At 41.7% G+C, this 24,988-nt stretch overlaps 1 protein-coding gene across 3 annotated transcripts in view; it reads right to left on the reverse strand.

The window, feature by feature from the left end:
* Window positions 1–24,988, reverse strand: part of Ctdp1 (CTD phosphatase subunit 1) — an 85,222-nt gene that overhangs the window by 25,411 nt on the left and 34,823 nt on the right. For 2 of the 3 annotated variants that reach the window (XM_003463330.5, XM_013145194.3), the window contains exon 11: window positions 14,018–14,180. The exons of the other annotated variant lie outside the window; for it this stretch is intronic. In XM_003463330.5, the coding sequence (XP_003463378.1) occupies window positions 14,018–14,180 (163 nt within the window). The remainder of the gene's footprint in view (window positions 1–14,017; window positions 14,181–24,988) is intronic. 3 annotated transcript variants of the gene reach the window in all.

Here is a 24,988-nt window from a genome sequence, read left to right on the forward strand (position 1 = left end):
AATGAGCTACCTGCCAATGAGGGAGATGAGAACAGAAGACGCAGCCAGGTGTTGGTGGTGCACAGTGGTAACCCCACCGCTAAGGAGGCCGAGGTAGGAGATTATACACACAAGGCCAGTCTGGACAATTCAGTGAGACACACTCTTAAAATAAAGGCTGGGGAGGGAGCGCTGCAGTGGGGAAGCCCTGGATTTGATCTCCAGGATTGGAGGATGGGTGGAGAGAGGAAAGAAGAGCAGACGGGAGCAAACCTGAGGGGAGTGCACACAGGGATGTGCGTATCACAGGCACAAGAGTGGCACACACAGGACAAGGAGACGTACAATCTGGTGGCCTAGAGCTGTGAACCTGTATTCTGGTTCGGCTCTACAATACATGTGCTCACTGTGGGGGGGACAAGAAGGGGAGAAGGTGGTGGCAGAACTTCTGTTCTCTATCCTGCACCCTGGGGTCCCATCCTCAGGAGGCCCAGGCCAGTTCATCCTCCCAGCCTGGCCCTTCTCTGCTTTGCTCTCCCTCTCACCCGGTGTTTCTCACACGGGGCAAGACTTTCTGGTTCTGTCTGCAGCAGTCTCCTCACCTCCCCATCCAGAGGCAGACTTAGTCCCTGCCTGCTGAATAGAGGAAGCAGGTAGCTCCTCAGAAGAGGGACGCCATTTACAAAGTTCCCTGTACCTTGTTCTTGCCAATGACTCTGCTCACTAACAAACTGATTTAAGAGATACAGGACATCATCATAAAAAAATGACAGCACAAACATAAACCAAAATCACCTCCAGGAAAGCACCATCACCCTTCTGTCCCCAGATGAGTTCTCCATAGCTCCTGGAATAAATTCTCATCACAGCACTTTGAACCAATGGAAATGTTCCTATTTTAGATATAATAATTACCAGAGACCATTTGCTTCCAGCAAAGGGCATGTGTCTCGTGCAGCTTGTGCGGAACGTGACGCACAGTAGGGGCGGGACATATAGCAAGACTGGGAAAAACTCTCATGTGGAGAGTTTCCTGGAACAGCCCCAGCCCCACACTGAGTGCTGCTGTGAGACGAGAGAGAAAATGAGGTGATGTGACAGGAATATGGTGACATTACCCCACCATGGGTACGTGTATCCACAGAGCAGACACTAGCCCTGTGGGTTTTGTGGCTTCTTTAGAACATGGTAGTTAACATTCTAAATTAGCTCACACCAAATGGCCCTTAAACTATCCAGGACAGTAAAAACATTAACTGAAACAAATATGAAACACTAAGCTTTGTAATTCCTTAAGAATTTTAAACAAATGTTCAATGTTCCACCAAACTAACCACCAGGGCTGGGGTTTAGCTTGGTACACTGTATTATTAGCTAGCAAGAGGCCCTGGAATTGATCCTCAATGCCTCAAAAAGTAAAAACAAGAACCAACCTTAAAGCCAGGTGTGGTGGCACACACCTGTAATCCCAGCACTCAAGAGGCCGAGGCTGGAGGATCGCATTGAGTTTAAGGCCAGCCTAAACTACTTAGTGAGATACTGTCTCAAAAAAACAAAAAACAAACCAAACCAAATCAAATTAATCTTTCTTACTATGGAAGCAGATGCCATTTTGCTAAAATTAGAGGGGCTGATGATATGGTGGGGGCATGAGGCTGAAACATGTAAGGGCAGTCCTGTATCGGTCCTCACTATACCTTAGAAAAACTCTTCTGTGTACACAAAGGACAAAAAATTAACCCAGGTGATCTTCACTACACTTGCTTATATTTTATAATTCAAAAGTAGAATAATAAAAGACTCACTTGCAGAACTTCTGAGCCTTCTTGGGATGTAGAGTGCTTCACACTGCCTGGTTCACAGCAGAGACAGCAAGGCTCAACAAAGGAACAGGCCAGAGCTGTGCTCCAAGCCACGTTTTAACAACTCTGCAGCAGAGCTAAGAGGGGCTGCATCAGTGTAGGGTAGCCAATGGGACCGAAAAATCACCCTGAAAACCAATGACTGCCAGGATCAGGGTCAAAGTCTGTGTTATTCTCCTGTTGAGGCCACAGGACAACAGGCGCACACAATTACAAGGTGACCACCATGTGTGTTCTAAGACCCCACCCAGTGGGAACCTGGAACATAGATGGCAGAAAGAAAACAGTAAAGCCAGACAAGTGACCTATGACTCTGGCTCCTGAAACTTTACCATATTTAAGGTAGATGCTTCCAGCAGAGAATCCACTGAAGGGGCAACCCTAGCAAAAGATGTTTTAGTACTCAACAGAAAGAAAATCTACTGGTCAAGAGTACACATCCTGGATTCTTAAATTGGTTGGTATAGAGTTCTACTATAAACAGATGGAAATGGCACACAACCCATGAGGACTGTTAGGGCTGATCGTTCTTTCAGTTTAGTATGGGCTCCTGTCTTGTTTCCATGTAACTAGGGCTATTCAGTGTTAATGGGCTTCACAAATGCCTGAAGATCAGGAAGCCATTATTTAAAGCAATCTGAGATAAGCAACAGGAAGGGGCTCAAAGGCGAGGCAGGGATGCACTCAGGACAGCTCACTGTGGCTGTGAAGAGGGCACCCAAGCAGTGAGGCACTCTTGCTCTTAGTGGTTCTTGGGATGGCTGCTCTGGGACACATGTGATAAGGCACTGCATTTTCTGACACCTAGTAGGTGTCCTCCACTTGGAACTCCTCTTTTGCTTTTTCTTCAAATACAGTATCTGTAAAGGACAGAGTGGCCATTGACTTAGAATTCAAGAGTCTGCAACAGCCTCTGTGTGAAACTTGATGTAACCTAGCACGACAGGGAAGCTGTGCCCCAGTCCCTGCACTGCATCACCTGTAGGAGCTGATGGTGAAAAGGGATGTACCTTCTCTTGTCTTGCTGCAAGGAAGCTACTGGTACATGTGACCATCATGTTTCCCTAAATTTTGAGGAACAGCATATCCCTTCTAGTATAAGTTGCTTGCTTGCTTCCTGGGGAACCTTTCCTACCTTAACAGCCTTGGGGCTAACCATCTAAGTCAACAATTATGCGCGCATACACATGCACACACATAAACACACCCCAACAAGCAAGCAAACCACCATCCTATTCTGAACTCAGAAATCGGTGTAACCAACCTGAATTCTGAAGAAAAACTAAAAAAAGACATTACAAAATGGAAAGATGCCTCTTGTTCTTGGATGGTCATGAAAATGGGCACATTATCAAATGTGGTCTATAGATTTAATGCGATCCCTATTAAAATACAAACAATATTCTTCACAGAAGTAGAATAAATGATCCTAAAATTCATATGGAACCAGAAGAGATCCAAAGAGCCAAAGGAATCCTGAGGCTAAAGAGTATCACAATACCAGATTTCAACATATATTACAAAGCTATAATGAAAAAATGACATGGTACTGGCATAGCAACAGGTAGATCGACAGCTTAGAACAAAAGACACATAAAAAGTAGCCTTTTAAAAAAATGGTGCTGGGAAATCTGGTTATCTACATACAGAAGACTGACACTAGATTTTTATTGTTCACTCGGTACCCTAAAATTAAGTCAAAGGATTCAAAGATCTAGATACAAAAACAGAAACTGTGAAACTGCTAGCAGATAACCTAAGAGAAAACCATGAAGCCACAAGTACAGGCAGACTTCCTGAATAGACCCTCATTAGCATAGGAAATAATATCAGATCAACAAACAAGATTACATCAAATAAAAAAAAGCTGCCCAGCAAAGGAAAGAAATCAAGAGTAGAAAGACAAATGTACAAAATGGAAAAAAAATTTTGCTAGCTCCTCTTCTGATAGAGGATTACTATCTAGACTATATGAGAAACAAACAAACAAACAAACAAACAAACAAAAAAACCCCAAAAAACTAACCAGAAAACAAATGACCTGAAGAAAAACCAGACAAAAGAACCAAAATAATTTTCAGTAGAAGTAAAAATGGCCAATGAAAAAATGTTCACTATCATTGTCATTAGAGAAATACAAAACAAAATAACTCTGAGATTCCATCCTACCCCAGGCATAATGATTATCACTAAGAACACAGTGAATGCTGGTAAGGATGTGGGAAGAAAGGAACAGTACCATCCAGTAGTACAAGCTGCCTGCTTGGACAATCATGTAAGTACAACCCTGCTGTGAAATATGTTACACCTTATCCAGCACATACAGTAATGCTCACTGAACTCAGGGTCAGCATGCATAAACACAGTTTCTGCAACGTATCCATATTCTCCTTGAGGCACATCAGTTTCCTGTGTGAGGGCATTAGCAGCCCTGCGGGTGAGATTTCAAACAGCAAAATCAGTAAGAAGCATAGAAAGGTCAGAAGTGTGGCAATTAGGTGGCAGACCACAGAGAGAACATGCGTCTCCAATGTGAGCTAAGGAAGAAGTGCTGCCTTGTCGGCCTCAGCAGGGAAGATGAGTGTTCCCTGCTCTGTGTATGTCTGTGAATATCTGAAAAAGTATTGGTTTTAGGATTACTAATACATTTTAACGAGTAGACAGATTTTCAGAAACAGAATATAAACAAGGAGGCTATATTGTGATTATGTAACCATACCTCAAAAATTATTTTCATTGATAATTTCACAGAGCAAAAGCAAATATCTGTAGTCTGAGATGTTATGAAATCCTGAGGCTTAAAAGCATGGAGTAACTATCACTCTGCTATGGAGAACCACATCCACTTGCTCCATTCAAAATGCACCTCGAGCCAGGTATGGTGGGCACGCCTATAACCCTAGCACCGAGGAAGGCCACAGACTGACAGGCCGCCAGGGCTGGCGAACAATCTTATTTTACTTTTTATCTGGGCACAGATTTTCACTGTCTAAATTCTTTCTCACTCTTATGTGTTGAAGCTGAGCTAATAATAGCTCACACCTGTGAAGCCAAACGCACAGGTGATTAGGAGTGCCCTGGGGGCATGGAGCACCTGCGGAACACCATGAGGGCATGCAGCGCTGGAGGGGAACGGTGTTCCAATCCTGAGAGCATGGGAGAACACAGGCTCACCAAGCAAGCTAGTCAGCAAAAGGACGTGGTATGACAAATGTATCAATAACTGCACTGCAGTGATGGAGCAGTCTCTTCCTCTCATCCGGTCAAAGGCTCCTCCTGACCCCAGCTTTCCGTTTCTGTCTTTATTTTCTTCATACTCTCATCGGTCTTCCCCTGGGGAACTTAACAGAGCTCTCAAGGACACCTGAAAAGGTGACCCTGCCTATCATAATGAAATTTTGAATGTACACACCCTACTTTTCCAGTGTCCCAAGAGAAATGATACACAGCATTGTACGCCACATGCTCACACTGTTAGACAATCAATCCTTCTGAACATTCAACACTACTCCCTTTTGAAGTAAGTCTCACAGGATGATGAATGGGTGCCTGGGTGTGGAGGGGAATCCCAGGCAGTCTCACAGTGAGTCAGCAATCCTTGTCGGCATGCATTTCATACAAGGATCCAACATCACATCTGGTCTATTCTCGCTTCTTCAAGGCTTCCCCCAGGGTTTAGAGAGTTGACACCCAAAGATCGAGACTGAAGCAACTTAAACCTTGGACTCCTAGAATCAAGCCTAAGAACCATTTAGGTTGTGCAAGTGTGTGTGCTGTTTACACTGCATATTTAAGGCTGTAACCCAGTACTTTCTAGGGAGAGAAGAGTGGAACACTGGTCTAATTCCAGCTCCAGGGGTCTCTCAGAGGTACTTGGAGATGGGAGGGCACTTGGGTCCAACTGTTTCACCACTGGTGACTGGTTAGGGTCATTAGGCGCCATGCTAAAAATAACTCAGGGAGGGATGCAGCAGCTGTGTGCCACACAGTCCCTTTATTCTGTGCCCTGGCTGCAGCCATCTGTCAAATCTGATATGACTCTATATTTTATTTCTCCTTGGCATGAAGCTGCAGAGGCACAGACCAACCAACCAGTGTGACCATGGACAAGGCCAGTGCCCAAGAAGAAACCTGGAGACTCAGCAAACCAGGGAGAAAGTACAGTCCTTGCTAGCAGTACTAGCCCCAAGAAAAGCCCACGGCTACTATACGCCACAAGATCAGGATGGAGTTTTACTTCAAAAATGATTCTTTCCTGGTCAAACAGAGTTGGGAGTGTAACACAGTGCAGTGCCTGCCACACTACCACAATGCATTTATTAGGCACCATTCTGGCGAGGGGATAACTATCTAAAACTGAGCTGAAAAACAACTACAGAGTAACTCCACTTCAGGTTTTAGTGTTACTGCTGCACAGCAACATCCACTGGAGATAGCTGTGGAGAGGGTGCCGGCTGGGCCCAGAACTCTTGAGAAGTCTAAGCTCACAAGGAAGGACACCAGTGGAGGAAGGATCAGGCCCAGGAAGTGTGGCTTTTCAGGAGGCTGGACCTGAAAGCACTGACATTAAGTCCTCAGCCTGTCTGAGTGCCTGCTCCACAGGCTGCATCCAGCAGAGATCAGAGGGCTGACTGGCTTTCTCTATCTATCTTGCAGTGTAAACAAGGCCAAACTTTGGCTTGAATGATTGTCAAAAACTGGGGTATACAGACAGAGTCTATGGAGAAAGCAGGGGTAGGAGAGGGATGGGAAAGTACCCCATAAACCTACAGGCTAGGTGCGGAAAATTGTGGCTTGTTGGATTCAAAGACTAGAAATCATGGAAAGAACTCATTCATTTAAAAAAAAAAAAACAGAAAAAAATGTTTGGACTCAATTATTTATTTATTTATTTATTTTTTCGTACCGGGGATTGAACTCACAACCTCGCGCTTGCCAGACAGGTGCTTACACCACTGACCTAAATCCCCAGCCCTGGACTCAATTTTTAAAATTTTGTCTTTCTTTTTTCATCATTGGTTTTATTGGGGGGGGGTGGGTGGGTTTTTTTTCTCCCTTTTCTAAATTTTCCTTTATTTTGCTGTTTTTTCTTTTTGTTGCTTTCTTTTTTGGTACCAGGAATAGAATTCAGGACCTTGTACTTGCCAAGCAGTTAGTTGCTCATGCTGTGAGCTACAGTCCCAGCCCGCTTTTTGTTGCTTTTACCTAATACTATCAATTTCCTTTTACTCAATAAAATCCTCTATCTCATTTTCCCTTTCTCCTCTTCCTCCTCATCTTCCAATGATTAATTTTAAAAATTTTACTTCTTTCATTCTCTGGTTGCCCACCCTTCTTCTATCTTTACTAACATAACCACTAAACTTTATGACTCTTTTAGACAGTTAACTGTATGCCACTGCTGATCAACAGTGTTCTATTGTTCCCAGAGGTAAAGCTATTCCCTTCAGTAGGTGAACATTAGGTCTAGGTCAACATCAGTTCTAGATCAACATTAGGTTTGTGTTTATACTATAATCACAGATCTCTTTTCTGTGGCTAAGGATGGTACATTATTAATTCTTTCAGTTTGTCAAAATCTAGGTTATTTTTGACACTATTAATATTTGTTTTCTTGCTATTGCCAAGGTGACAATGGTTGTTGCTATTAGCTAGTTTCCTCTGTGTACAATATTTGGATTGCCTATGTGTCATTAATAATACTGTGGACTCATTCCTAGAGAACTGGGTGGGTGCTAACCCAACTACATTGCTTTTTCCCTTCCCTAATAAGAAGGTGGTTGAATTTTGGAAAGAAGCCAAGGCCTAAGTTAACCATGCCTAGAGTATATCACTATTTTTAGATAGTAACTAGAGAGAACCCATTCTAGCAACAAAGCTTTCCAGTATCATCAACCTGAAAGCCTGAGCACAAAAACCAAACACACAAAGAAACAGAAGACAAAGTAACAAAAGTATCTTATAAACTCTCCACTCTCCCAAAGCTGATCAATAAGGCACTGATGGCCAGGAAATCAAAAGTGGCATAGCCAAATTATTTGAAAGAGTATCAGAGGAGGTGTGGGGAGAATCAATATGATGTTCAGTGAGTTCAAGATGATATAACCAAGTAGGTAATGGACTGTAATAAACAAAATGATCAGCAAAACACTAAGGAAAAGCTAGGTGAGTTAAACAAAGTGATATAAAGTATAAATGTCCAGTTTAGCAAAGAATTAGAAGCCATAAAAAGGTATCAAATAGAAATTCAGGAGATTAAAAATTCTATTGAAAAAAGGAACTGTAATACCCCCACTGTCTTAACTAGATCAACTGTACCAAAAAAAAAAAAAAATCTAAAAAGAAATATAAGAGTTGAAAAAAACTTCAGAGGACTTAACAGGTATCTAAAGAGTATCCCACCAAACAACAACAGAATATACATCTGTCTCAGGAGCACACAGAACTGTTTTCAAAATGGATCCCACACTAGCCTACTAGACATGCAAAAGAATAAAAATTATTCCATGCATATTATCAGCTTATAGTGCAATGAAACTAAAAATCAATGGCAAAAAAACCCCACCAAAATTATGCAGGTATATGGAAATTAAACAACACATTCTAGAATAACCACAAAAGAAATCAAGGAAGACATTAGTACCTAGAATCAAATAATGCTAGTACAACATACTAGAAATTATGGAACACAAAGAAAACAGTTTTAAGAGGGAAGTTTATAGTTGTGAATGCACACATCAGAAAAAGAGCAAGCTCAATTAATCTAACGATGACCCTCAAAACAAGAACAATCCAAATCCAAACCTAGTACAAGAAATTATAAAGATAAGAAAATTAATGAAATTAACATTGAAAAATCAATACAAAAGGGGCTGGGGATTTAGCTCAGCGGCATAAGCGCCTGCCTTACAAGCAGGCAGTCGTGAGTTCGATCCCTGGTACCGATAAAAACGAAAAATCAGTACAAAGACACAGTGAATCAAAGAGTTAGTTCTTTAAAAAATAAACTAGAAAAACTCTTAGCCAATCTTACAAATAAATGGAAAGAAAAGACAATGTACTCAATGCAATTAGAAGCAAAAAAGCTAAAATCATAATGGACACTGCCAAAATCCAGAAGATTAACAGCAGCTACTTCGAAAACCTGGATACAACACACTAGAGAGGTTAGAATAAATGACAGATTCCAAGATAGATATGAATTATTAAAACTGAACCAAGACCATATATATATATATGGAATAATCCAATAAAGTCAATGAAACTGAGGTAGTAAAAAACCCTACCAACTAAGAAAAGCCCAGGTCCTCATGGAGTCACTGTTATTTCTTCACGAATTTCGGAGAGATCTAACATCAATGTTGCTCAAACTCTAATGAAACTGAAAGAGAAGGAGTACTCTACATCAATTTTGGAAGTTGGCATTCTTCTGATTCCAAAACTGAAGAACTACAGGTCAATTTCTTTAATGAACATAGAATAGGGAAAAAAATCCTCAACATGATACTGAGGATTGCAACAAATCACCAAAACCATCATACAATATAAACAAGTTAAGTTTCATCTTAGGGATGCAAGGATGGTTCAACATATACAAATCAATAAACATATATGAATCATATAAACAGATCATCTCAATAGACACAAGAAAATGGATTCTGACAAAATCCAACATCCATTAATGATGAAGAGTCTGAAGAAAACATAAAAGAAACATCCCAATCTGATAAAAGCTATTTATAACAAATCTACTGCTAACATGGTATTACACGGGAAATGCTGACAGCTTTCCCTCTAAATCAGAAACACAAGAATATCCACTATCTCCACTCCTGTTCAACATGGTACTCAGAACATTAGCCAGGGCAATCATGCAAGACAAATAAATAAAAGGGATATATACATATATGCATATATGAAAAAGACATCAAATTATCATTATTTGTAGATGATACTATCCCTTCCATAGTAGACCCAAAAAATTCCACCAAAAAACTCTTAGAATTGATAAACAAATTTAGTAATGTAGCAGGATACACAACACAAAAATCACTAGTATTCTTGTACACCAATAATGAACTGACTGAGAAATTAGGAAAACAATACCACTTATAATACCTTGAAAAAAATTAAATACTTTAAGATTAACCTAAACAAGAAAGTGAAAGGCCTCTAAAATGAAAACTACAATGCACTGAAAAAGGAGTTTTTAGAGGATATCAGAAATGGAAAGATACTGCTATTCTTGGATAGGCAGAACAAATACAGTAAAAATAGCCATATTTCCAAAACTGATACACAGACTTAAGGCAATCTCTATCAAAATATCAACAAGATTCCTCATAGAACTAGAAAAAACAAATTTTAAATTCATATGGAACCTGAAGAGACCCAAAATAGTAAAAGCAATCCCAGATAACAAGGGCAAAGCAGAAAACATATCACAACTCCAGGTGTGAAGTTGTATTACAGAGCTATAGTGATTTAAAAAAAAAACCTCAATATATTAGTGACACAAAAACAGGTATGTGGACAGTTGGAACAGAACAGGATTCAGCAATGACTCCACACACATTCAGCCATCTGGTCTTTCACAAAGGGACCAAAAATATACATTGGAGCTTCTTTAGCAAATAGTATTGGGAAAACTGGTTATTTCCATAGAGAAGACTCAATCTAGACTTATGGATCAAAGAACTAAATGTTAAAATAGAAACAATCTGCTAGAATGTAAAATTGGTAAAACTTTTGATGACACAGGCAAAGGCTTTCTGATCAGAATTCCACAAGAAACAACTTTCTTTAAAAATCAAATTAGCTTTTTAAATAAATTAAAAAGCTTCTGTTCAGCAAACAAATCAGCCAGTTGGGTGTGGTGGTGCACACCTGTAATTCTAACACTCTGGAGGCTGAGACAGGTCACTGCAAGTCTGAGGCCAGCCTAGCCTATGTAATGAGTTTGAGGGCAGCCTGGACTGCGTAGTGAGAGCCCATCAAAACCAACCAACAATCAACCACCAAAACCAAACATAACCCAAAGACTGAAGAGATAAGCAACAGGATGGGAAGAAACTTTGTCACAGACAGAGGACTAGTATCTAGAAAGAACTAAAGAAGTTAAAAAAAAAACTTCTAAAAAACTAAAAACCTAAAACAAAATTTATACCCTTCCAAATGAAAGACCCAATCAAAAACTGGGCAAATGAAATGAAACATTTCTCAGGAGAAGTAGTATAAATGGCAACACACACTTGAAAAAAAGTTCAATATTTCTGACGAGAAATGCAAATTAAAGCGAGATTCCATTTTATTCCAGGACAAATGGCTATCACCAAGAAATCAATACCAAATGCTGGCTAGGCTGCAGGGAAAAAGGAACTGTTCTGCACTGTTGGTTGCAATGTAAACCAGTACAATTACTATGGAAGTCATATGGAGCGTTATCAACAAATGAATGCCAGAAATTCCAACTTTTGACCTACCTTTTTCTTTCTAGGTCTCTTCCTAAAAGAGTTAAAGACACAGTATTACAGTGATACATATATACTGATGTTTATATAGCAGCATAATTCATAATACTTAAAATTCTAGAAGGGGTCTCTAATTCCACCAACAGATGTATAGAAAAAGAAAATGTGATACTTATACACAATGGAGTACTACTCTGACATGAAGGATAGCTTGAGTCATTTGTAGAAAAACACCTTGTGCTGTGAGACCATCAAGTTAAATGGAAAAAAATCAGACACAGAAGTTTAAATATTATATATCTTTCTTAAAAGATAAACCAAAATAAAAACAGCCAGATTTAAAAAAATACATACATATATATATATATGAAACAGGGAGATTTTTTTCAAATGGGAACCAGGCCAAGAGACAGATGATGGAGGAAGGGGATAAAGAAAAAACTGAGGTGTGTTACACACATGCACCTTCCCTAGGAGGACACAGAGTGGCCTGCTTCGGAGTACCCAGTTTCCTTCCTCTTACTATCTGCTATGGAGTGTAGTCCTCAAAGACCTTTCCTTCTTCCTCTGCAGGGAATGACAGCCCATTAAAAGTGGTCAAGAAGTCTCAGAAACTGCAACTGACTCACTGAGGACACAATACAGCAGAAACAAAGCAGATTACCTGGGTTGTGACTGCCTTATGTGACTCAAGAACAGGGAGACTGCAAGAGCACAAATATAAATGAAGCCACAAACCCGATGGGAAATGGTGGGAAGGAGGACCTTTGCTGAGGCTGCCTTAGCAAGTATGCAGTCTCCCAGTTCTGAGCCCTGGAAGTCCCAAGTGGGTCTGACAGGATGAAAATCAAGGGGCTGTGTCAGCAGAATGTACCCTTCAGGAAGGATCCTGCTTCTGCCTATTCTGGCTTCTAGAGACCACATGGACCTTGGCTTTTGGCCTTTGTCATTTTTAAACCAACAGCATTGTATCACCCTGTTGTCTTCTTCTGCCACTTCCATCATGAGGAAACCCATGAAGAGTGCCACTTGGGCAATCTCTCAGTTCCTTACACCATCTGCAGAGCCTCTCTACCTTGTATGTTACATACTCAATTCCACAATCTCAGGCATAAGGTTACTTCTTGTTTCTGAAAGCAAACTCAAAACTGTGACGCAATCAGGAAGCCAGGAAGGAAACTGTGACTGTGGTGGGGGTCAAGCAGAAACACATCATGGTCTACCAGCTCCCTCCCCACTCATGCCCAGCAGGAAGCAGATACTATTCCTAGATCAAATCATCCGGGCTGGGGGGCAAAGAAGTGGTGGGCAAGGAACACTCTTATAAAGAAATATTTTCATCAAAGCAAAATAACTGATCCTCAAAAAGGAGGAAAAATGGCAAATAAAGAAACAACGAACTTTAAAAAAAAAAAAGATTTAATCCTTATAAGGCAAACTATCACCTGCAGATAATGGAAAACTGAATTACTGATGAGATTGAATATGACTATGTGCATTTTTCTGCTATTGTTAAAAATACACTTTTTCTCCTTACATGCTCTCTGTGGCATATCCAACAAAAACAGTCTTCCTGACTTTGGTGCAAGGATGCTGGATAAACAGCTGCAGCTAGCTGTGCATCTTTGGGAGCAAAGTCTTTCGGTTAAGCATAGCTTTTGTCCATTGGAGGGCTGGATGGAATCCCGGCAGATGTGCTGCTGCACACTTACGTAAGACTCATCTTTCTGCAGTGGTCCTTTCAAAGCAGTCTGCCTAAGAATAACACTGCATAAACCACCCCTCACAAAACACCCAGAAGGCAACATTATTAAAGAATGACACTGCATAGACCACTTGCCAGAAAAAGCACTGGAAGATGTGAAACCTACCAAAGGGTTGGCCAATGGCCCCAGAGGAGTGGTGACAGGAATGCAGGCCATGGGACAAGGAATCACACAGCTAGACCTTGCATATCAGCATCAAGTCATGCAATGGTGGGTCTGCTGTTTTAAAATAAAAACCAAGAGGCATACAACAAAATTGATTTACAAAATTATTTTTAGTTTAGTTTTGTTTCAGTCCTATGAAAAATTTCCACTGTTATTAGGCTTAATTCCAAGTAGATATGGAATCCTAGTATCATTATCCCCATAAGTATTTGAAAAAAATACTTACTACTTACATTCCCTAAAACTGTATAGTATTTTAAAATGATACAAGAAACTGCTAGTCATAATTTGTGTGTACATATGTTTAAAATTTATGTTCACCTGAAAACACTAATCCAGGGTTTCTCCACATGAACCCCCCCTGGGCTTCTTGGACTACTCCCTTACGGGCACTCTGTACAGTGTAGGGGGTAAGCTCCTCTTGCCCCTGCCCACTGGATGCTGGAAGCATCCCATCTTGACATGACAACTGTAACTGTCTCCAGATATTGTCCTATGTACTTGGGAAGAAAGTGAACTGGTTGAGAATTCAACATAAGCCCTAACCTGGCTGTCCAAAGTGTTGATGCCAAACTCTGGGGCTACATCACTTAATGTGCTATAGCTCTATTTTATAGGAAACTTAGGAAAGACACAAGTGCTAGCTTCCAAGAACGTACGCTTCTGCGTGAAAACATTATCTTAGTTCCACTTCAAAGGTCCAGCACACAGCAGCCTCCGAGGTCTCTGGGAGTGCCGCTGCCCGCTGCCTGAGTCCTGCGCGGCGCTTGCTCACCTCTTTGTCCATACTTTCTAAGTCTTCCTTACAAAGAGTGTACAGCGGCATTGTCTCTGACATACTGGGCTGGCGCTTTCTTCTGGCAGGGCCAGGCTGCTCTCCATCTCGAGCATCAGGGAGCTCTTCACCAAACATCTGCTGCTGATGTGGCAGAACAGCTCTGAAAGGAATGTCATAGTCCCGCATGAGGAAAGCAGTCGGATTGCATGTTTCCAGCTCTGCACGAGAGCCCTGACTCTTGAGCTGAGCCACGCACATAGAGAATGTTCTCACAGAAAGGCAGGATATTCTGTAGATGAAACTCACCTGCTATCTCTGACATGCTCAGCACACTGTGCTACCTTCTGAGTCAACTATGGGGCCCCATGGATACTCACTGTCACTTCCTTTCACCAACAGACAACCCTGTCCGTGAGGCATCTGCCTGGCTCAGTTGACTTTAGAACAAGTGGAAAAGGTGAGAGAGATGAACTGCCTCCTAGAAATTGCCCAGAAGTATTATTTACCCTCAAGTGAAATCACAAGAGCCCTAAGACATTAAAGAAAACAAAACAGAAGCAACATTATATCTATCCAGGCAAAAAACAGGCCCCACAAGTGCAGCGGTGACTTAAAGGGGATATAAATGGAGTAGAATTAATCTTTCCAGAGGACAAAAAGATCTGCTGCATTTATTATGACTGGAACACATCAGCTAACAAGGACCAAGCCCATTGCAAGGATGCCTCTGATCCAAAACTATCAATGAGCTTATGTTGTAACCATTTTCCTACTGCTAAAACTCAATTCTGTTTGAAACTTTCACCCGGATGTGTCAATTCTCATGGAATGTTTTTATGCATGTTCATGACTCAGAATTTAAGGCAAACCTCTGTGAAACTGGCACTATGTCCTTAATGAGACACAACTATTTCTGGTAGCTGGTTCTTTCTTGTGGTGGCAGGGTGAGAAGAGAAAGCATAGACCGTCACACTGTGTCAGTGGGCCACAGGCTGAGCCACTAAAGCCACTAAAGACAAGATAGCAGGCCCTCATCATCAGGACGAAAAATGGGAACATTCACTCAAAGTCACAAAATTTAAAAGAAGCAGTAAATTAAGGTAAATCAAATGTTACCTAATGAAGGCTGGATTTTCTATCCAGAAATCTAAAAATGTGATCTGCTTTTAATAAAGTTAAGAATTCATATATCTATATTCCTGTTAAAATTCAGCTCATTACAAAAGAATAATACAATGCATAAGTCACTCATGCAAACCAACACAGCCCATTTCACAGCCAGCATCTTTTGTTCCTAATATTCTTTCTCCAAAGATGAACATGAAAAAAACCTCAAATTTAGTAAAAAATTTCTTTTTAATAAAAACAAATATGGTCTCTTTTTGAAAAGTTAATAATAACTGAAATGTTAGAACAAGAATACCCTCTCTATCAAAAATGATCAGGTCAGAGCTGATCTTCCAAGATCCATGGGGCCAAGGTCATGCTCAGATTCACAGCCACTGTGGGATCTGGCAGCAGCAAGACACCACTGAAGGTGGACTGGCTGCCAGGCGCACAAGGCCTGGCTTTTTCCTACTGCTCCTTCACCTGTAAGATGTTACAGATCAGTCCGTAAAATGAGGGCTCCCCAGGCCCTTTGAGGGCATCTGCAAGGTTATTTCTCTTCCTGCAATGTCAGGAAAAGGCCAGATTTCTCCCTGTATTTCTACCACTCCAAAACAACAAAGCATAAGGGGACAAATTTTAAGCCAGAGACAGATGCAAAAATGTAGAACCAGCCATTCTTATTACATTCCTTTTTGCTTTGGAATAGTTAAAAGAATTACTCAATGATGTCTTCAAGATCTTTCAGATGAAGCTGGTTCCACGCTAGCCCAATCCACCAACACCCCTGCTATGGAGTCAGGAGAAGGCCAAGGAGGGGAACATCGGGACCCAAGGTCCAGTTCCGTGGGCGGCAGCAGGGCCCCTCCCACTCTTGCATGGGGGTGACAGTGCTACAGGCACCCCAGTGGGGTCAGAACTTCGTCTTCCAATGGTCATGTGGATCAGCGCAGGTGCCCTACAGGAACAAGGGCACTCCCATCTCAGGGGTCGGCAGAGGTCATGCCATGCGGGGAACCTGGACTTTCACCATCACCGTAGGAATACAGTGCTGCTCCCATTTCTGCTGCTGCAGTGGAGTCATGGAGAATCAGTTCAGACAAGGATTAAATAAGATCCAGTGTCCCTTGACATGATAAGGAAGTGTCTAGGTTTCAATCCAAGTCACTGGTCAAATAGGAGCCAGGAAAATCCCAAACTGATGAAAAAGATAATCAGCAGAGGCTAATTTCAAGATTACCAAGTTATTTGATAAAACCTTTAAAGCATTCCTGATAAAAATGCTTCAGTGACCAGTGACAAACAAGCTTAAACAAAGAAAGTTTCACCAAAAAAACAAAACAAAACAAAAAAACCCCAGAAGATTTTAAAAAACTGTAAATCTTAGAATTGAAAGATGTATTTTTAAAGACTGCAAAGGATGGGTTGGTCAGCAAAATGGAGGAGACAGGATAAGAAGGTCACTGAACAAAAATCAACCCATTTAAAGAGGGAAACAAGAATGCAGCTTTGAGAACATCTGAGTCATCATAAAGACATATAACGGCAGAGATAAACAATTGCTAGAAACATCCCAAATTTCGCAAAAGATTTAAACTTTCTGATTTGAGAAGCTGAGTGAAATTCCAATCATAACAGACTTTCCAAACCTACATCATAATTGGATGTCCGATTACAAAGAGGAATCTTGTAATAATGATAGAAAAGCTGTGTTAAGCTACAGGGGAAAAGGACTGAACTGCTGCAGGTTTTTCATGAAATCATGGAGGTCAAGAAAGACTGGAAGTTTGGCAGGCACTGGGAAAAAAACAAAAACAGAAAAACTATCAATCTGGACTCTTGAATCAGGAAAATATCCTTTAGGAATTAAGTGGAGATCAGCGGATCTGCACCAAGGGAATATGCTGAAGTCCTGAAGTGTGGGAGAAGACAGACAGACCACTGGGGTCCTTCCACCACGCAGGAGTGTTAAAGCACAGGCACTGTGGCAAGCAATCTGTCTTGAAGGAAGTTTTTTAAATTATAGGTGATTGCTGAAACTAAATTATAATAAACCCAAAGCAAGCACAATGAAGAGCTTTTGTAAAGTCAATGAAGTTGAAAACAAGAAAACAGAGAAATCAATAAAATTGACAATCCTTCAGCAAGACTGACAGGAAAAAGACAACACAATGCCTGGTATCAGAGCAAAGGTGGGGATTTGGACTAGAAGGCAGCCTAAGTAACGGGGGACCATCACTACTACTCCCATGTCCTTCTAGTAAGCACATTAACCAAAACCACCCAGTGTGAACGAAGCAGACAACCAGGAAAGTCCCCTCACTGCTAAACGCAATGAAGATGTAATTTTTAAACTTCTCAGAATGAAATCTCCAGCACCAGATGGCTTCACTAACGAATTTTACCGAACACTTCAAGTATTGCACAGTTCTCTACAGTCTCATCCAGGGAAGAGGAGGGAACACAGCCCAACTTATCACCTAAGGAGTCATGTGGGCATGAAAATTGGATGAGGACAACCACAGAGCTGAGATCCGCACACTGAGGGCTGTCTGTTGTCAAGATGCAAAACCCACTAAGATTAGTATGTTCCACAACCCGATGGGCTTCACTTAAGGCTGCAAGGTTACTGATATTTAAAAAAATCAAGGTAATATATAATAACAGACTAAATAAGGAAAACTACATTATCACAACAATGAATATACATAATCAAAAAAAACAAATTTACTGGTGGTAAGAACTCATCCAGAAGAAAGATCCTTCCCATGCTGACAAAGAGCATCTATAAAAATCCATCATCTTAAAAACAAGAAACAACAGTACACCTGGAAGACTGAGAAGGCAACATCCACGTCTACAGACGAGTGGGATGGCAGAACCAGAGCCAGATTGCACAAACACACTCACCTGACTGGGAGGGAAGCGCAGATGCAGGCTACAGGAGGAAAGGTGATACCTTCAACAGACAGGACTGGAGCACAACACTGGGCAGCTTCAACAAACACTGACTGAAAAACGGATCTACAACTTAAGTATAAAATATAAATCTGAGCAGGCACTGTGGCCTATGCCTGTAATCCCAGCACTCAGGAGGCTGAGGCAAGAGGATCACTATGTGTTCGAGGCCAGCCTGAACTGCACAGTGAAACCCTGTCTCAAAAAGACCAAAAAAAAAAAGCAAATTTGTAAAACTTCTAAAGCAAAGGGGCTGGGGACTTAGCTCAGTGGCATAAGCGCCTACCTTGCAAGCAGGCAGTCGTGAGTTCGATCCCTGGTACCGATAAAAACGAACCCCCCCCCCCAAAAAAAAACTTCTAGAGCAAAACAGAGGAAATCTTTGAAATGTAGAGCTAGGTAAACACATAATAATCACAACATAATACATAAAAGGAAAAGCTGATACTGTAAAACAGAAACTCACAACACAGTATTTGTCTGGCAAAAACTCTGTTGAGACAATCTACAGACTGGCAGAAAGTATTTCTAACCCAGGACTAGTAACTAAAATATAAAAAGAACTACAAGCAACAGGAAGAACCAAACAATTGAGAAAAAAAGCCATTTCACTGCAGTAGATAAGCAGATAGAAACACAAGATGCTTAACATCACTACTTTAAGGAGATGTAATTTAAACCAGAATTACACCATCACACAAGTACCAGAATGGTTAAAATAAATGGGGACAATGCCAATATAATCATTCATTCACCACCGGTGGGAACAGACAAGAGCACAGACATTTTAGGAAACAGACTGGCGGTTTCTTAAAACAAGGAACACACGCCTACCACAGGACTCCGTGACTAAGTTCCTGGCAATTTATGTTAGGGAAATGAAGACTTCTGTAAGCATTTACAACAAAAACAGGACAACTCAGGTGTCTTCAAAAGGGTGAGTGGTTAAACAGCCATGCCACCTACACTGTGAGGTACTACTGCGCAACAAGGTGCTACTGTCAGCGCAACCTAGGTATCTCCACCTCAAGGCAGCAAGCCCAGGACTCCATGTTTACACCATACTGGAAATGGCTGTGCTGCAGAGCTGGAGGACGGACTGGTGGCACGGGTGAGGAATGGCGACTACTGGGGAAGGCAGAAAGGAAGGGCAGCCAGCAGGAAGGCCCTAGTGGAGTGAGTGTTCCACACTGCAGCTGTGTCCTCATCACATCCTGCTGGTGAGACTGTTCTCGGGTTCTGTAAGATACCATCACAAGAGGAAACTACTAGGTAAAGAGCACAAAAAAAAAACCTTTATTGCTTCCTTAATTGCATGTAAACTGCAAATATCTCAAGACATCAAGTTTAATTAAAAATTAAGTGTTTGTAATTCACTGCACACAAGAATGGGTTCTTCCCAACTTTAGTGTATCTTTGCAGCAAAGTACAATTCAGTTTGCAATGCTCTTAGCCCAGTGTGCTCTGGGGGGGCCCAGCCTCTCCCCATGGGACACAAATTCAATTTTCTCCAAGTCACTAGAAGTCAGGCTGAATGGTTTCCCACTGGGCTCAATCAACAGGGACCTCTTCCTCCCTACAACCAATGGTGCTCTCTTTGGGCACTACAGATGAGCTGATGGGCTGAAAAGGACAAGGCCAACTCTTGCTTCACACCTTCAAGGGACACCTACACATGCATGTCATGGAGGGGGACCTGGAGATGACCCAGAACATCATTTCATGATACTGACAAGCCTAGGAAACCTCACCATCCCTACTTACCACTAAGTCCCCAAAAGAACCAGAATCTTAGCCAAGAACCAAAATATCAAAGCTAGAATCAGCAAAAACTTACAATTTCCCAGCCTTGGGTGAGAATAAACAGGACAGAACTCGCAGTCCCAGAAAGCCATGGATCCCATCACAATGTGTCTATAAATACCATGTACAGAATAAAGGTATTGCCCTTCTTGGGCAAGGAGGGAGAATTGTAGTAGGCACACAAGTGCTTCCTACAGATAAGGCAGGGGCCATGCAGGCTGCAAGGAGTGGTGGACACAACAGGCTAACACATATGCCAGGTTGCTGGCATGGGTCTGACGTCTTGTGTTGCCAAGGACATGAGGTTGCTGCTGGGGCTCATGTGGACACTGTGCATTCACTGCAGGTCTGACTGTGCCAATGTGGAGTTGAGTACAGAGGTGCTGGGATCCATGCATGGGGACATAAAGCAGTATGTGCACTTGTTCAGGTGTGGGAGGCCTGGCAGGCATGACACAAAAATCAAACAAACTGGGGAAACCTTAAAGATAAGGGAACATTTCACACAATGCCTTTAAGAGGCAAAAAACTGGACCTCCTCACCCAACAAAGAAAAGGTCAAGTCCACTCTAAACTGAGTTACATCAAGGTCTGACCAGATGGCGACTGAGTTTACACAGCTATGGTTCACAGCAGCAGCACAAGCACCTGCCTGGAAAGCATTTTTCTCATCCCGAATGCTCCTGGTTCCTCAGATATCCAGTGCTATGTCTGGATACAACGGGGAGGGAGGAGAGGAAGACAGAGACACCTTTTTGTTTACATGAATTAGCCATTTTTGTTAATTTTGAAAAAAGAACTATCAATAAGCAGTGCCAACACACTAATTCCAAGATGATACATAGGTTCCTACATATTCAGAAGTGTGGAACCTAGATTAATTGTCTGACAAAGGTCATTCAGAAATCTCCCTGATAGCTGTACTACACTATGACACTATACTGCGACACTATGCTATGTTATTTTTAAGTACAAAAGTTATATGATTATACAGGCTGGTGGCTAACTAAGAAAATTAGTATCTTGGTACAAATCACACTTCCAGATCCACAAGGATACATTATCAAGAGTCACCCTCTCTGGATGAGGTGCAGCTGCAGCAGCCTCCTCAGGACGGCCTGCATGGCATTGACTCCGCAGTCACAGAAGAGCTGCAGTGTCTGCATACAGGAACAAACGTGGCTGTGCGCTGCCATACTATTAGCTCTCGAAGGGGAGAGGAAGTGCTCAACTTCCTTCACGCTCAGCTTACCATGAGCAAACTGTCAAGACAGCAATTAATTACTACTTTTCACTTACCTTAGAAATTCCTGGTCTATTGGCACACACTTCAAGCAAGGCTGAATAACTAAAAAAGCAATTTTGAACCTCATCTTTAACCGCTCCATACAGTTTAAGGCAACATGCTTTTTTATTTTTATGTTTAAGGAAAGGTAAGTAAAAATTTGTGATTTTGTTTTCAATACAGAGAACAGCATACTCTAAACAGGTATTGCTCATGTACACATCAGCATATGCTAATTTTTATGGTTGCTTTAAATTCTGTACATTACTATAAAACTGCAATTTAAAAACAAGTTTAGAAGGACTCCTTCAACCTTCTATTTTTTCTCTCATGTTTCAACTAGTGAGGTTATGAAATACTGCAGAATATGGCCTACAAGAGAAAACAGAACCCTTTGACTACTCAGACATTAATGCCTGAGGGTTAAATTCTGAGGTATCATCTGCAGATCCTTGGTCTCAGTCTATGATTATAACACCCTGGAATTCCTAACCTGTGTATGAAGAGACAGCTCTAGAATGAAGCTGATGACCAGCAAGACCAAGGCCTAGAAAGAGGACTGGAATCACCTGCTCAGCTTAGCCCCTGACCTCCAAGAAAGAGGGTGGCTAGGGATTGAGCCAGTATATGATGACCAATAATTCAGTAATGAGCCTCCATAAAACCCAGAGAGGTTTTAGTAGGTTCAAAGCACGACACAGAGGCACATCCCAAGTCCGTGCACTTCTGAGATTTTCCTGTGTTGTTTTGAATTTTTCATCTTCTTTCCAATTTTATGCACCTTTCTCCCTCCCTGAACCGTTCACCATGAATATTCTGAAGGCACTCAGCCCTACTGTTGCTGTTTTTGGCTGAGGCTCTCCCATCTTGAAACATGGACAGCCTAAGAGCCACAAGTGAGCCTAAGGGTCACTGGATTCCTTCCTGTCTCCTCTCCTGGATTTTTCTTCTTTCCTCAATTCCAGTTACTCTAGCAGCTTCAACTCCCTGCAGGTCTCCTGAGCTCAGAAACAAACATCGTCTACTGTCACTCAGTCACAGCTAAGGATGCCCCAGAGACAGGACCAGGACAGATGTGGGCTGTGGGGGTCACTTTTTGATGTCTTCACAAAGCTGTGGCTGAGTTATCTTCAGCAGGATAGTAAAAGCTGCTTCATCAGCAGCACCCCAAAGGAGCCACAGGCAGAGAATCTTAGGCTAGCATACTCATTTCTAGGGCACACATTCCTACAGTGAGATCGTAGCTCAAAGGGTATGCATCTCAGTAAACACTGACAGAACTTCTCCAAAATATTGAACCTGTTTATGCATCCTTAAGCAAAACATGAGGGGACTTCATTCTTTGAATTAAGGGTTGTTTTTGGAATGATCACTTTTAACAGTTGGTCAACTTACTATGTGAAATACATGGACTGCATTCATCATATCTTCCTGACTCCTACGTGCAGAATACTTTTATGTTCACAGGTATAAGAGTCTCCTTTCCTGTGAGCATCTACTCACCTGCCACATATCTGGTAAGGCCTTACATTCTGCCATTAGCTGGTTCACCAGAGAAAAACCGCTCAGTATCCTCACTCAGGGGGTCCTGTATCACACGTGAAGTTCAAGTGCAGACTCAAGCCTGCCTATTTCTTAGTTGCTTGATACTATGTGGGTTTACCTCTGTTTTCACAGGTGGTGTCTGCTATCATGTGTGGCCAGAAGTTTGTTTAAAATCTGCTAATCCTATCCAGTCCTCCAAGGCCCAATCTTGCACCTCATGAAAACACACATGGAGATGACCATTTGTCCAGAGTATCACCTGTGTCCATCCCACAGTGAGTTATTTCTTGTGTTGATGTATTTGTCAGATATTTGCTATGCCATAGTAGAAAAGCGGAAGGCAGATACAACATTTTAGGGAGCCGCTGAAGCTGGAGATTGATCACATGTGTGGGGCTAAAGTAAGGCCAGCCCAGATAAAACAGAGAGAACAAAACAAGCTATGTAAAGAAGTTGTTCCAGCATCAAGAAGGCAAGGGGCCAGGCCTGCCAAGCAACAGGCAGAGGGGCTGACACTGACATCATCTTTCCCAGTGTATAAATGAAGGTGCTGCAGTGGTTGAGCAGTTCCTTCCCTCCCATCGGGAGGAGAAGGCTCCACCTGACCCCAGCTTTGTCTCTGTGTTATTCATCTCGTTCTCTCGAGGTCCTTAACCCCAAGGGCCTAAGGAACTGCACTGGGTTGCAGCAAAACATCACTTCACCACGTGGTGAAGAAGAGTCCCTGCAACTGCCTGATTTGAGAAGATAATTTTCAAATTGTATAGTGTTATGCACGACATCAAGACAGCTCTTCGGCCTCAATCTTGCTAGAAGCAGAGCTCACATGGCAGCACACGACCCTCATACCCCTCCCAGTCAACTTGCGTTCACTCTGTTTTCTCGTATACTCAGGACACCTCAGAAATGAGGACAAGCTCACCATATTAAAAGATATGTTGATAAAAATAAATGCTTATAATACAGAACTACATGGTGATGAAGCACAGTCTCATTTGAACAAATGGAAAATCACACATTTCATTCTTTTTGCAATACTAGGTCAAATCCAGGGCCTTGTAAATGCTAGGTAAGTGCTCTACCACTGACTACCTTCTCAGCCATATACTCAAGTCTTTTTTTTTTTTTTTTTTTTTTTTTTTTGTCTTTTTCATTTTTACTGGTACCAGGGATTGAACTCATGACTGCCTGTTGCAAGGCAGGCACTTATGCCACTGAGCTAAATCCCCAACCCCTATACTCAAGTCTTAAGCAACGGTACAACAGGACTAGACCTTGAACAGCATGTAGCTTGGCTGTGGCTCTGATAGAAAACTGTCAGAAGGTTTACTCTGTACTTGTGCTATACAGTTACATTTTTAAAATATGTAAAATTTATCTCTAGCTTCATTTAATTTATAGTACCCCGTGGGGGGAATTTATTTAGAAAAATATTTCAAGGAAATTTTTACTGTACATCTATACACAATTTGATGAATATTACTTAAAACCTTTGTACAAAAGACATTAACAAAGAAAAATACTTAACTTTCCATATTACTCAAAACAGAATTAGCAGTACAGTTGAACAGAACTGCTAAAGCATCCCTCTTCTATAGTTGTTAGTATTTTTAGAACACTTTAATGTACAGTAAACTTTCGCAGAAGGGGCAGGGCACAAAAATTCATAAACAAAGAAGCACAAGTTAAACATACAAAGGCCACTCACTAACGTACAACCCAAGTAATTAACCCCCATCCACAGAGGCTGGTCTGCGAGCCTCTTTATTATTATTAGCTTGGCAAGATATACAGCACTGAAGAAGCACGCTCTGCCCCCGGCCCGCCCACACATTTCTCCAGAACACAGAAGTTCTCTCCTACTGGTGGCAAGGTGAACTGCAAACCATTTCTGGCAAAATTCTAGTACCATCTATTAAAGTTGAAAATGTACATGACTTTTCCCTCAGCAATCCCACTTCAGGAAAGTCATGCCATAGGAATATGAGAGCAGCACACAGTCAAAATTCAAATACATAAATAACTAACCGATACATTATTGGAAGAAAACAGAAGTGATGATGATACTTGTGGTTTGAAATCACATAACAACAGCTGCATTCTGGTGTTGGCCAAGGTTGTGTCCCTGTCTAGAGGGAGGGAGAAGCTACTCTCCCCGAGTCCTGAACCATTCTGTTCATGCTGACACTGACTTACATTGCCTGTGCAGTGTCACAAAGGCCAGAGAGTATGGGCACGGGTCTGAGTTCTTATCTAGCCCTAAAAACATT

The sequence above is a fragment of the Cavia porcellus genome, unplaced genomic scaffold (assembly GCF_034190915.1).
Source record: "Cavia porcellus strain 051 isolate PalLab524CR breed Dunkin Hartley unplaced genomic scaffold, mCavPor4.1 scaffold_20, whole genome shotgun sequence".
In the NCBI taxonomy this organism is placed as follows: domain Eukaryota; kingdom Metazoa; phylum Chordata; class Mammalia; order Rodentia; family Caviidae; genus Cavia; species Cavia porcellus.